Source organism: Dromiciops gliroides, chromosome 4, assembly GCF_019393635.1.
Source record: "Dromiciops gliroides isolate mDroGli1 chromosome 4, mDroGli1.pri, whole genome shotgun sequence".
NCBI classification, from domain to species: Eukaryota; Metazoa; Chordata; class Mammalia; order Microbiotheria; family Microbiotheriidae; genus Dromiciops; species Dromiciops gliroides.
This window is the reverse complement of record NC_057864.1, coordinates 196403890-196417996: the sequence shown is the minus strand read 5'-3', so window position 1 is coordinate 196417996 and position 14107 is coordinate 196403890. Positions and strand designations below refer to the sequence as shown.

The 14107-nt window shown below is 42.6% G+C and overlaps 1 protein-coding gene across 1 annotated transcript in view; it reads left to right on the top strand.

Moving 5' to 3' along the window:
* TEX2 (testis expressed 2) overlaps positions 1–14107 on the top strand; it is a 161371-nt gene that overhangs the window by 139688 nt on the left and 7576 nt on the right. The window contains 2 exon segments of the mRNA XM_043963451.1: positions 8227–8352; positions 10769–10978. Of these exon segments, the coding sequence (XP_043819386.1) occupies positions 8227–8352; positions 10769–10978 (336 nt within the window).

The window sequence follows — 14107 nt, the reverse complement described above, 5'->3', positions numbered from 1 at the left end:
ACCAGACTGTCCTTTACAGACAGATTGGAAATGGATTATTACTTAGTATTCACAGTCAATTACATCTCTGCATATGAACTTGAGTAAGGTAGAGAAGGAGATTACAGAGCTCCATACTCCAATTCAGATGTTTTTTATTAAGCACCTAAATCTGGATCCTCTGTGTAGATACAAAGACAAAAGCAAAATCACGTTGCCTGCCCTCAAGGAGCTCCCATTCTAGTGGAAGGAAACGACATAGACTGATAAGTCAATATAAAGATATATTCAAAATAAACACAGAAGAATTTCATCAGCAATCATGAAGGCAGAGAACTGACCCCTAGGAAGCGCAGAAAGCTTCTCATAGTGTAGGAAGGATATTTAAAAAAAAATTTTTTTTACAAGGTTTTTTCAGCAATAGGGAGGAAAACCTCAAAGTGTAATGAGATAAAGAGTAAAATTCAACCTTTTCACCGCCCAGTCACCCTGTTGGTTTTAAAAATGGTATTTGTTGGGTTCATATGTGTAAATCTATCAGTCAGCTTGATAGCTATCAAAGCTAAGTATCAAAATAAAACCAGACTTTAAAGTAAATGCAGTGTTAAAAAGCCAAGATTTTAAAAAATAATGAAGAGGAGCAGCTAGGTGGCACAGTGGAAAGGGCACAGTGGAAAGAGCACTGCTCCTGGAGTCAGGAGTACCTGAGTTCAAATCCAGCCTCAGACACTTAACACTTAACTAGCTGTGTGACCCTGGGCAAGTCACTTAACCCCAATTGCCTCACTTAAAAAAAAATACAAAAAAAAAAAATGAAGCCTATGCTCTCACTAAAATATTTTAATAATCATTTTAGTGAGAACAAAAAGGGTTTTATAATACCATTAATAAAATAAAAATCTTTATAATTTAAGGTCTTAAGTTCTTGTTACTAGAAGTTCCTCATCCAAAGAGAACACAACCTCTGTGATTCTATTCTGATCCTTTTAGCAATTTGGGAAGAACCTATTTTACTTTTTTAAAAAAGTAAAGTTCTTCATGTATTCTGGGTTATTATTCATCATTAGAGTCCCTTGGCAGCAAGGTTCACATTGGACCTGAATTGATGCCTAAGAAGTCTAGTGAAGATACAAGCATTTATCAGTGTCCAAGGAACCCTCTGAAAAGTGCTTACTGCTTCTCTGGGGAATTTAGTCACAAATGCTATATGACCCTAACATGTGCAGGTTACTGGAATGTTTTCATGCCGAATTTTCCTTGGCAACTTTAGCTTTGTGCTATTCTCCCAGTGCAGTTCAGATTCACAAAAGGAAGTATGTCGGATCACAAGCTGTTAACAGTGATGACATTGGTCACAAAGTGGTGCCCTTGTGGTGGTCAGGGCTTCTTATGGGTGTGCACACATGTGTGTTTGTATGTGTATGTATATATGCACACATATATCCAGTATATGCTTCTTGGAGGGCATGCCAAGGAATCACAAAAAGAGCTGACATAATACTTCTAAATTTAAGGTTTATGAAACAATTGATTGACATCATCTTATGACAACAGCCTTTGGGTATAAATGCTACAGGTATTGTTATTCCTGCCTTAGAACTGAAGGAACTGAGCCTGAGAGGGGTTAAGTGACTCACTCACTATAGGATCACACATCACTGTCACAGGTCAAAGGCAAGGCAACAGGCATTTATTAATCACCTATATGCCAGGCTCTGAGTCAAGCCCTGGAGATCCAAAGAAAGGCAAAAGACTCTCCTGAAGCTCACAGTTTCGTGGAGGAGATAACAAGGAAACAACTATGTACAGACAAGATCCACACTAGGTAAACTGGGGATAATCCACTGAGATAAGGCCCTGGCATTAAGAGGGATCAGGAAAAGCTTCTTGCAAAAGGCCAGGTGAACTCTGACTCCCAGTTCTTGCTATCCTATCCTTTCTTGCCAGTATCCTCATTGCTTAATTTGAAAAACAAAGTGAAATAACATCCTCTAAAGCTTTTGTTGGTGAGGAAAAGCCCAGAACATAAATTGCCAGAGGCAGGGATCTGAAACCCCAGAACTGGCCCTGCAGAAGACCACTGGAAAGAGGAGGATAATTGAAATAAGTTCCAATAAACCATCAGGACCTTTGAGTGCTAGATGGTGAAGTTGGTAGTTAACTTGCCTAATTGACTGGCTGCCTTTTGCCCCAGGCACTTCCTTTCAGGGCCCTTAGTGGCTTCCTAGGAAGCTTTCTGGTTTTCCAGCTTCTCAGCCACCCAGGCTCTCTCAGCTAGTGCCGCTGGCCCTTGACCACCCTCTTTTTCAGTCCAATTTCAAATGGGCCAAATGATGGAGCCCTTCCTGCATGGGTAGGGACTTCTTTATGTTCAGAAAGATTCCCCACACAGCCTTCCTCAACCCCCTCACCATCTTGACCTGCCTTTAGAGTAAAACTAAGGAAGGTAAATGATGTTCACTTATTCCAGGCACGCTCTCTCCCCTTTAAAATATGCGTACATCTCAGAGTTGCAGTCCTTTTTGTTCTCTCCTGTTCTTATACCTTCCTAAAATATGTTCTTGGGATTTGCTTCGGTTTATCCTAGCTCTCTGGCAGTAAGGTACCCTACATGGAACTCATTGCAGTGAGATGCCCTCTCAGAACTGAAGAGGGGGTGCAGAAAGGGATCAAATGGATGCATGATCTGGCCATTAAATGGCTTCTGAATCATTGTTTCCACTGATTGTAAAGTATTTCCTATAGAGAACTTCAAATGTGTGTCTACAACTGAATCTTGTATGTGATTGCACATTTAAATTCTGTTCTCCCCAGAGCAAAATCTTGGGGCCACTCCTCCAGTCACTGTCCCCACAATGTACCATACCCCCACCCCAGTATGTTCTCATATTACACTGTATAGGAAAGGGGGGGCAGGGGTTCTTCTTCTTTTGTGGGCTTCCCACTTACAAAGACCATTTAAAAGTTCATTATCTAGGGGTCTGATGTGGCACTGTGACAGCCTAAGGAAAGGCCTGTTCAAGGAGGAGATGGCTAAGAAGTGTGACTATGCAAGTTACAAGGTCTTTCAGGTTTTGTAGGTATTTTTGTTTTTGAAATGAATGAGAGATGCCCAAATCTAAGCAGGCTGCTGCTTCTCTCCTCCTCCACCCCCCAACCCTTGGTCATCACCTTCAGAGTCTGGAGCACATTATTTTGAACTCTCCTCTGGGGTGGGGGTGCGGGGGAGAATGGATTGTCTTTTGTCAGCAGCCAGAAGGCTTTCAGAGCCAAGGCTAGAGACCAGGCTGGGTACTATCATTTAAGCAGGCTATCGAAAAATTATTTGGGGGGATGGGGTAGGTGGTGCAGTGGATAGAGCACTGGCCCTAGATTCAGGAGGACCTGAGTTCAAATCCAGCCTCAGACACTTGACACACTTACTAGACATGGGACCCTGGGCAAGTCACTTAACCCTCATTGCCCTGCCCAAGAAAGAAAGGAAGGAAGGGAGGGAGGGAAGACTGTTTCCCAAATGATGAGCATCTACCTTCCCAGGGTGACGCCTTAGAGGATCACACGCCAAAGTTTGGGTCCATTCTTTCTGAGAAGCCAGTCTTAGTGGTTATAGAGTGTGCATGTGGCTAGGTCAGGCCCAAAAGTTGGGCGTTCCTTTCCTTATAAAGTCACAAAGCCAAAGGCCATTACTCTGTGGTCCCTGAGGGACCTCATCATCCAGCCAAGCGTCTTGGCTGATGAGAATACTCCCTCCTTCCCTACTCCACTTCTACTCTCACCTCAGCCATTGCAAGAGGAAGCACTTTCTTTGCTTCCACATCATCTGTGGTTTGATCTGATGGCTACAGTTTCATCCAAATGACTATTTCAGTCCAGGAAGAGATGTCCTACCCCTATGCTCTGGTGGAGTGATTAATCCAGTAACCTGAGACCTCTATGCAGTTCTCAGCATTTAGTATTTTCCCCTGTGAGATCTGGAGGCTGCCAGGTGATGGATGTGGGAGGAGATGAGATCATTCAGGTTGGTAGGTCAGCAGATTTCAGTATACTCCAAGCTTATCTGTGCAGCCCTTTGGAGAGCCGTGGATGAAAAAGAACTATTGCTTCAGTAGAAGGGACCCTGGAGACTCAGGAATCACTGAAATTGTGACGCCCTCACCACCAAGACTGAGAACTAGATAGCAAAGTCACTCTGCTAACTAAGTGTTATAGACACATACCTAATAGGATTGCATCCCCTCTCCCAAGAACTTGGGGTTTGGGTAATTAAATGTTGCTGTCCAAGTTTTAAATTTTTAAAAGTTTCCTTCGTATCAGCTACTGAACTCAGCAGAAATGCCTCTTTGCACTGGTGAGCAATTCCAGCTTTGTAACCTGGAATGCACATAAACGTTTCCTAGAAAAAAAACACTTCCTAGAAGACCTAGCCAGTACATACAGAGGTAGGTTGCTTTTTTCTGTAACTGGATAGAAGTGTGTTTGTGCCAGGCAAGGGAGTTTTCCTTTAACGTTAAATAAAAGTCCATCTGCTGAAACAAGCTGGCTCTCTCATTTCCAAAGCTGCTGCAGAGCAGGGTCAGAGCAGTGTGTTGCACAGGGAGAGCCTGCAGGTACCCTTACTGATGGGCTCCTGTTTCAGAGGAAGAGGGTACAGTCCCAGCCCTGGCACCACACTTGAACTGCTGCTGATCGCCACCATGCATTTCAGCCCTCAGCTCTATGTAACTTGGCAGGGGAATGTAGCAGTGTCCCCTTTGCCCTCCATTGCTCTGCTGTCTGTCCTGGCAGCCACCAGAGGGCCCCCAGGGCCGGAGAAGCAGATCTGAGGCAATCCAAAGACTGTGGCTGCCTAGAAACAAGTGAGAAACAAAACTGACTTGACCTTGCTGGGTCATCTTGCTCTTAGCAAAAATAGAAGTTTCAGAAGCCTGATATTTTCCCAGCAATGTTAGTGCTGAGACAACCCCCTCAAATGCCTTGGCTGAAAAGGACAAGGATTTGCCAGTCTCTTCAGAGGACAGGCCATTGTGCAAGAACGTATCAGCCTTCTGTATTATATGTTTACAGACTGTTAGTACAAGAGGTACTAACTGGACCTTCTAAGGAACAAAATGGGCAAGGGCATTCACCTTTAGGCTAAATGTTTTGGAATGGGGGAAAACAAAGCACCTACTGGTGACCCTGGTTTTTAAAAATCTGACTCAGGAAAAATCTAAGAGGAAAATAGTCTATTGCAATTTGTGTGCCTTTTGCTTAGCAAAAAGACAGCTATCCTCTCTCATGTCCCCATTCCCCTTACATATCTTCAGTCTTTTCTGATTAACTGGCTGCTTTTCTGCTGCCTACAAACATGCCCATGTCTCTCCCAGACTTCCTGCCATCCCTTCTAACTGTCATCCCATATCTCCCTTTTGTGGCTAAGCTCTTTTGAGAAGGTTATGTATGATAGATGCCTCCACTTCTCTTCCCACTCTCTTCTTAACTCTCCATAGGCTGATTTCCAAGCTTATCATTCAATCAGAAATGCTCCCTCGTGGGCCAAATCTAACGTCCTTTTCTTAGTCTTCATCCTTCTTGACCTCTTCAGCTGTTGACACTGTCAATCACCCTCTTCTCTTTATGCTCCCTAGTTTTTCAGAGCACTCTTCTCTTCTGATTCTCCTGCCACTTCTTGACTTCTTTTCAGTCACTTTTGCAGGATCTTTCTCCAGGTCACGCCCACCAAACATGATTGTCCTGCTAACCTTGGATTTCCCTCAAGCTTCTGCCCTGAGCCCTCTTCTCTTCTTCTGTTATATTGTTGACTTGGTGATATCATCATCTCCCATGGATTGAGTTATTTCTTTGCTGATGAGTCTCCCATCTGCAGCTGCCTAGACCGGATGTACTATAGACAACTTAAATGCAACATGTCCCAAACTGAATTCATTATCTCTTCCCCAGCCCCTTCCCTTTTCCAAACTCCCCTGTTACCTTTGAAGGCACCACCATCTTCCCAGACATCCAGGCTCACAACCTAGGTGTCATCCTTGACTCTCTCTTGCTCACTTGCCCCCCTCCCCAATATCTAATCTGTTACCAAGACCTGTTGAGTTTGCCTTTATAACACCTCTCACCTATACTCTCTCCTCTTCTCTGATGCTATCACCTTTGTATAGGCCTTTACCTCCTCAGCCCTAGACTGCCACAGTAGCCTGATGGTTGGTCTTCCTACCAAAGATCTCTTCCCATTCTAGCCTGTCTTCCACTCCGATACAAAAGTGACTTTTCTCAAATGCAGATCTGAGCATGACTCTATTCGATAAACTCTAGTAGTTCACTATCACCACGAGGATCACATGTAAAATGCTCTGTCTGGCCTTGAAAGCCCTTCATAACTTCCCCTCCCTCCCACCTTACAGGTTACTCACAGCCTTCCCACCAATTACATGTGATCCTATGACACTGATTTCCAGGTTGTTCCTAAAACAAGACGCTTGGTCTCCCCCACTGCCTCCGGGGCTCTCCCGCCTCTTCCCCACCTCCTGCCTTCCTTCAGGTCCCAGCTAAAATCGTACCTTCCACAGGAAGCCTTTCCTGACCCCTCTTCATTCTAATGTCTTCCCTCTGTTGATCATTTCCTGTTTATCATATGGTCTGTACAGTTGTTTGCATATTTTCTCCCCCATTACATTATGAGCTTCTCAAAGGCAGGGACTATCTTTTGCCTTTCTTTGTATGTGTAGAGCTTAGACAGTGTGTAGCACATAGTAGGTGCTTAATGGGTGTTTTTTGAACAGCTGGCAAAAAAATAACTCCACTTTTCTGAGACAGCTTTTAAGTATCTCTGTTAAGTTACTTGTTAAAGATTCCTCAGACAGCTGTTAGTGGCCATTGACCTTATCTCTGACCCTGAAGAGCTCAGATAATGGCCAGGAAAGCATAAGATGGGGAAACCCCAAGTGGTGCTATGAGTTTCTGCTACAAAGAGGTCTTTAGAGTCAAAGCTGATTTTATGAAAACCTAGCCAGGGCAGCTTCAGAGATTTGGGATGCAAAGTCAAGTGACTTAACCAAAGAGACTACTATTGTCATTGGTGAAGGATTCCCCTGAGACAGCATGTCATCTCACCCTTGAAATCATTACCATCTTTCCATTTATCCACAAACTCAACATGGCCAGCATTTTTGATAAAAACCATTGCATTCCATTGAATAATAACTGGCATTTACAAAGTGCTTTAAGGTTTGCAAAGCACTTTATATACATAGAATGTGTTGAACTACTCTCCTGTTTGTTGATGCATGCCAAAGAAGTCTTTTGGTCTCAAATTATTATCCCTTTAAATAAATTTACAGTATTGGTCCAAATATAAGCTGCACCATTAAAACAGGGTATTTTTGAAGGGGGAAAAAATACACTGAAAAATAATTACTTCTACCTCTTTCCCATTTGTGGAGTAGCCTCTTTGTCTTCAGGGCTCTGAGTACTCTTAACACAGATGAGCCCCACTCACTTGCCCACTCTCCTCTCCTTCTTTCCAGCAGAACCTCACTGCAACCTCACTACTCCCCTGGGATTCAGCTGCTCCTATCTCCCTCCCCTACCCCCTTTTCTGCTCCATTTCAGGGCAGAAAAACCCTCCGACTTGGGGTCATCTGTCTACAGGTGGAAAGGAGGAGAGTCCAACTACAAATTTGTGCTGGGCAAAGTGCAGACTCTTTGGTGAAGGGGCTTTCTGAGAATCCTCTCCTATTACCTATCTCTAGTGGGTCTTTTCCGGCCCCAGATGTCACAGTGGAAGGAAGAGTTAATATCTTTGCAGTGAGCTGCCTTTCTCTAAAGGATTCAGGAACTGGATGCAGTACCTGCCTCCCTTACATTACAGCCAAGGCTGCAGGAACATGTTTCGTGCATCCCCACAGAGAAAAGCTATTGCTACTGTTTCTGCTCCTTCCTGCTAGGAAGACCAGTGAGATGTAAGGAATAATGTCTATGGTAACCAAATGTAAGATCATAAACTGAACACAAGTTCTATGCAAAACAGATTTTAAGGAAAAACGTTCAGCCTGTGTTTGGACCAGCTTGTCTCCTGTATGACTCATCAGACTCGCGGACTCTGGGGTTAGCTTATTTATTTGGGGTGGGCAGAAGAGGATATTAAAATGTGCCGGTCTCATTAGTCCCTCCTGGCTTCTTGTGTTTGTGTGATCACTATTTTTTAAAGCTTGCCAACCCACAGAAGCTTGGTGGTGACTCTTTCTTGTTCAGTTTCAGGCCAAGGGCATATTGCCTTGCCGACAGTGATGAAGAATCCTCCAGTGCTGGCTCCTCCGATGAAGATGATGCTTCAGAAGTGGTTGGTGGAGACAAGCAGCTCACTCCAGGCACTGAAGGGTTTGTGGTTCAGAACATTTTTCCTCTTCCCTCTCCCCATCTTAAATGTTTCAGTGAATTCCCTCACTGTGGACTTTGTGGAATTGAGAGCTTTGGGCTTTAATAGGCAATGCGTCATGCTTAAAATCAGAGTCCTAGGGGGCGGCTAGGCAGCGCAGTGGATAGAGCACCGGCCCTGGAGTCAGGAGTACCTGGGTTCAAATCCAGCCTCAGACACTTAACACTTACTTACTAGCTGTGTGACCCTGGGCAAGTCACTTAACCCCAATTGCCTCACTAAAAAAAAAAAAAAAATCAGAGTCCTAAAGCTAAATGCTTCATCATGCTGACTCCCTTAACAAAAGAAAGAGAGCACCAGTATAGGTGGAGTTCTTCCCCTGGGGTGGAGAGCCCCCGTTACTGAGATACTAGACTGTAATGTTGATTGTATACTGAAAGGAAAGAAACTAGGTAACATTTCCTGCTTTCTCTAGGAAGCTCCTCCTCTATGTTTGGTTCATAGAAACTAATTTCTAGTTATGCAGCAGAAATCCTAAGGTCATCCCCTTCAGTGAAAGTTGAAGATTGGGATAATCTAACAACTCTTAAATATCTGACTTCCTGTGTGTTTTGTATCTTAGCAGTTCATTGTAAATATAACACTTGATACTTTGGACCGATGACATAAAATTCTCAATATGAGAAGCTTAAACTAGTCAGAGAAATACTGCATTCCAAGAGCTAACTATAAAGAAACTAAGTGATGGGGCAGCTAGGTGGCACAGTGGATAAAGCACTGGCCTTGGATTCGGGAGGACCTAAGTTTAAATCCAGCCACAGACACTTGACATTTACTAGCTGTGTGACCCTGAGCAAGTCACTTAACCCTCATTGCCCTGCAAAAAGAAAAAAGGAAACCAAGTGATTCAGTACTTAATTAAAGGAAATTTTATACTCTGTCCATTTATGAAATCTTATGTATGAGGCAAAGAATCATTAGGTCAAATGGGTTGATACTAAAGCTTTGCTGCCCTTATTTGAAATGACTGCTTATGAGCGCTATTCTTCAAAACTAGTAATTTTCTAAGCCAAAATACTTCTTAGAGCATTTTTTCCACTAGAAAATGAGACATAAAAACGCAGTTCCCTACTCTGCCAGCTGCTATACTTATTGACTTTTTGGTTAAAGCTGTGTAGCATTATTTCATTTAGGCCATTCATTGAGTAGGCATTGTTTGGTGATGTTGTGAGAACATGAACTGGAAAAGAGACTTTTTGTCAGCTACTCCAGTGATTGTGGAGACTGTCACTGGATGTTGTAGAGAAGGGAAATGCTATAAAAATTAACCCATAGTACCTTTTCTTAGAGTTGTCAGTCTAGTTGGGGAGAGAATATACACATGTGGTATGACCTTAAAAACATAAGGTGGTGATTTAGTGAGATTAAAGTCGAGTTTAAATCTGGGGTCATTGATATCACTTGTTATAACATTTATTTAACAGGAATGTTAGAGTATTCTTACTATATTCTAATATCTGAGAGGTTGTTTTTTTTTAATTAATGTGTGAGATGCTTTTGGCCGTGGTGAAAAATGATGTCTATATGTAATTCATTTTTTTTTATATCACCAAATCTCATGTACTTTCTTACTGTATTCTCAGAGTGGATGGAGCTGCTTCTCCCTTTTTTTTCCCCCATACAGAGCTGTGATTTCATTAGTGTGGCAAATTTTGTGTAAGGAAACTCTTCCACTGATACAGGTCATAGATCATGCAGATGGACAACTCATCTGTAACTTAAAGAGTCTTCCAGAGTTGTCTAAATCATTGGGAGGATTTGCTTACAATCACACATCTAGTATAGGCCAGTCCTCTAGCAACTGTCTGCCTCTCAAGATTGAAGAGAGGGGTAGGTACTAAACCTATGGATATATTTTTCTAGGAAATTCATGAATAAGGAAACTCCTATCAATTTAGGTTAGCATCTTCTCTGCAGTCTAAGGTCTTAGCGAGTTGCCCAGAACTGTTAAGTGACTTGCCCAGAATCACACAGCCAGTATATATCAGAGGCCAGACTTGAACCTAGGTCTTCATGGTTCCAAGACCACTATGCCATAGCTGCCTCTAAGTCAGAACATGGACAGTATTTAAAAAAAAAAAAAAGGTTTTCACTCGAGCCACTAGAACTAGATTGGGCCGGGGGGGGGGGGGGGGGGGGGGGGCGGGCAGCTAGGTGGTACAGTGGATAAAGCACCGGTCCTGGATTCAGGAGGACCTAAGTTCAAATCCAGCCTCAGACACTTGACATTTACTAGTTGTGTGACCCTGGACAAGTCACTTAAACCTCATTGCCCCACCAAAAAAAAAAATAACTAGATGGCTTTTGAAAAAGCAGCACTTCTTACAGTAACTTGATTTTTCCTATTCTAATTTGAAGGTATGTTGGTGGATACCGGACAAGTAAGATTATGAGGTTTGTGGACAAAATCACGAAGTCAAAATATTTCCAAAAAGCAACAGAGACAGAATTTATTAAAAAGAAGATTGAGGAAGTCTCAAATACTCCACTGCTTCTCACTGTTGAAATACAAGAGTGTAAAGGAACCTTAGCAGTTAACATTCCACCTCCTCCAACTGACCGAATATGGTATGTAGAACAAGACTTTGCTCTTTCTTTCAGGTATCTTTACTTTGACGTTACAAGGTCCTGGGACACTTCATTGTTTGATGACTGAAAGCAGCATATTCCTAACCACAGAAATCCCAAATGTTTTTTCATCAGCTCACCATGGTTTGGTTTAGTTTAGTGATGGTTAACTAGGTTTTGGTTTCACATTCTTTTGCAAAAGATTAAATCACATTGGATTGGTCTTCATGCATTAGAAAAATCTCATTTTCAGTGAGTGGGAAGCCAGGTGCATGATGGTCCACTTTGCATGCTCCTCACCCCTGGCCATGCCAGTCTTGAGCTATGTTGTAATAAGGAAGAAGAGGCTTTTATCTATGATGATAATGGTTCCACTCTTGTCACATCATTGTCTCTTGCACCAGGACTCAGATCTCAATAAGACATCATCTTCCTAGAACATCTTGGATCAGGGACTGCCAGCAGTTCCAAACACACACCAGTATGGGAGGGGGATTTGTTGAATTGGAGGTTCTGGATACTAATTATATTCTCAGCCAGAGTTGACCTGTAAGCTGTGTGAGGTAGAATATGATCTAACTTTAAAAAATATTATTCTTGCTCTTGTTCCTTTCCTACCATACCCTCCTCAATCAAAGCCGTGCTGTGGGATGGTAAGATCTAATGAGTGGTTTTTTAGGGATGGGGGAATATCAGTGTGTTTGTAGGCACCAGGGAAGTAGCCAGGAGACAGGGAGAGTTTGAAGAGAGGAGAGTGAATGGGAAAGACTGTTGTAAGGGGCTAAAATTCTAGCTAGTCTTTCTAAAATATCTAATGAGTGGTCACTAATAAATTATAAGCTTTAGCAAGAGTTAGACTTTTAAGCATTTATTAAGGAGAATAAGAATTTGGTGAAGAGAGAGAGAAAGGCCTAGATTCAGCTGTCTATCTCAGGGAGCCAATGTCTCCAGCTCCTCTCCCCCCTGAGGTCATCCAGAAAGAGACCAAGAGAACAAGCCTTGCCTCTTTTATAGACCCACGAGCAAACGTCACTTTTATAGTACCCACGAGCAAACATCACTTCCTGATGCCAAGGAAAACCTCATGGATTGCCCTCAGACGCTTTCTCCTCATGGCAGAGCTTTCCTACAGTAGGTCTCCAGCAGGTGGCATCATTCCATTTGTTACACTGTAGATTCAGTCTGCTAGAGAAGACAGGAAAGGGCAGGATTAAGTGTGGGGGCTGCGTCTGGCAGTGAGAAAGGAGTAAAGAAGGAGATAGCAAGGGAAGTTGTCTGAATGATATGCACTGAGAAGGAGGGGAGGAGGAGAAGAGGTGTGGGAGCAGAGGCACTCATAAAACAAATCAGTAGAGCTGTGAAATCGTTTGACCCTTTTGGGTTTCAGCTTGGTTTTTGTTTTTTTAATTATGCAAGCAGAACAGTCATTCTAGCAAGGCTTGGACTGATTGCCTGGCAAGGGGACCTAAGTTGCTAAAGGCCCTGGGAGTTAGTTGTTTTTAAATTGTCTATACCCTTTAATCCAGCAATCCAATTACTGGGCAAATACTCTAAGAAAGTCAAAGAGAGATGGTAGTGAAGTATCTATCAGTTAATCAGACATTTATTAAGCACCTACCATGTGCTAGGTATTCATGATACAAATACAAAGCTGAGATGATTCCTGCCCTTCAGGACCTTATATTCTACTGGGTTACTACCAGATCACAAATAAATACAAGCTATCCCCCAAATAAATATGCTATAGTGGAGGAGAGGGGAACTAACAATTGGGAGAACCTCTTGAAGAAGGTAGTACTTGTGCTGGGCCTGGAAGGGAGCTTGGGGGTTCCAAGAGGCAGAGAGGAGGAAGGGAAAACATTCTAGGGGGTGGGGCAGCCTGCAAAAAGGCCTGGAGATGAGAGCTGGAATGTTATGTATGAGGTGCTGAAAGTGGGCCAGTTTGGTGGGGGTGTAGAATGAGTTAGTGGGAGTAATGGATGATCAGACTGGAGAGATCATCTGGAGCCAGATGGTGAAGGGCTTTGGAAGTCAAGAAGAGGAGATTGGAGTTTTTCTTTCATTCTCTGGGCAAAGGGAGCCACTGAAGCTTCTGGCAGAGGAGGAATGGCATGGCCTAACCTGTACATTAGGAATGTCATTTTAGCAGCTCTGTGGAAGATAGATGAGAGAAGAGGGGAATCTGAGGCAGGGAGCCTAAGACCAAATATTGATAGTAGCACTAGGTAGTAGTAAATAACTGGAAACAAAGTGAGTGCCCATCACTTGGTGAATGGCTGAGAAAAGTATGGTACATGAATGTGATGAAATATTTTGGAGTAAGAAATGATGAATATGAGAAATGTGTGAAGATTTACTTGAACCGATGCAGAGCAAAATAAGAAGAACCAAGGGAACAGAATACACAGTGACTACACAATGAAAATATCATTAAGGAAAGACTGAGTAATTGAGAAACCAAATCATGGAACTTATTTCTTCCTTCTCAGCAGAGAAATAGGGGACTACTGAAACACAGACACAGAATATTGTATACATTGTCAGATATAATTACTATATTGAATATTTTCACTTAATTGTTTTTCTCTGTTATAGGAGAGGTAGGAAATACCAAAATATCTAGGATATAGAGATTTTTTTTTTAAGTAAGTGCTGACCCAGTAGGTCTTTCCAAAGTTGCAAATGCAGCTTTTCAGTGTCAGAGGCAACAAAGGCTACCAGGAACCTGTACAAGTTTTTTAAAGTCTTTTTTAAAATTAAATTAAATTTTTTAAAAATGTTGTTCCAATTAGATGTAAGGATATTTTTTTGAGTTCCAAATTTTTCTCCCATCCTCCCTTCCCTCCCCCCTCCCAAGTAATCTGATATAGATTATAAATGACAATCATGTTAAACATTTCCACATTAGTCATGTTGTAAGAGAAGAATCAGGGAACTAAATCAAATTTATAAGAATGCAAGTCATTTCCCAATTGAGAAATGGACTAAAAGGGGCAGCTAGGTGGTGCAGTGGATAAAGCACTGGCCCTGGATTCAGGAGGACCTGAGTTCAAATCTGGCCTCAGACACTTGACACTTACCAGCTGTGTGACCCTAGGCAAGTCACTTAACCCTCATTGCCCCACAAAA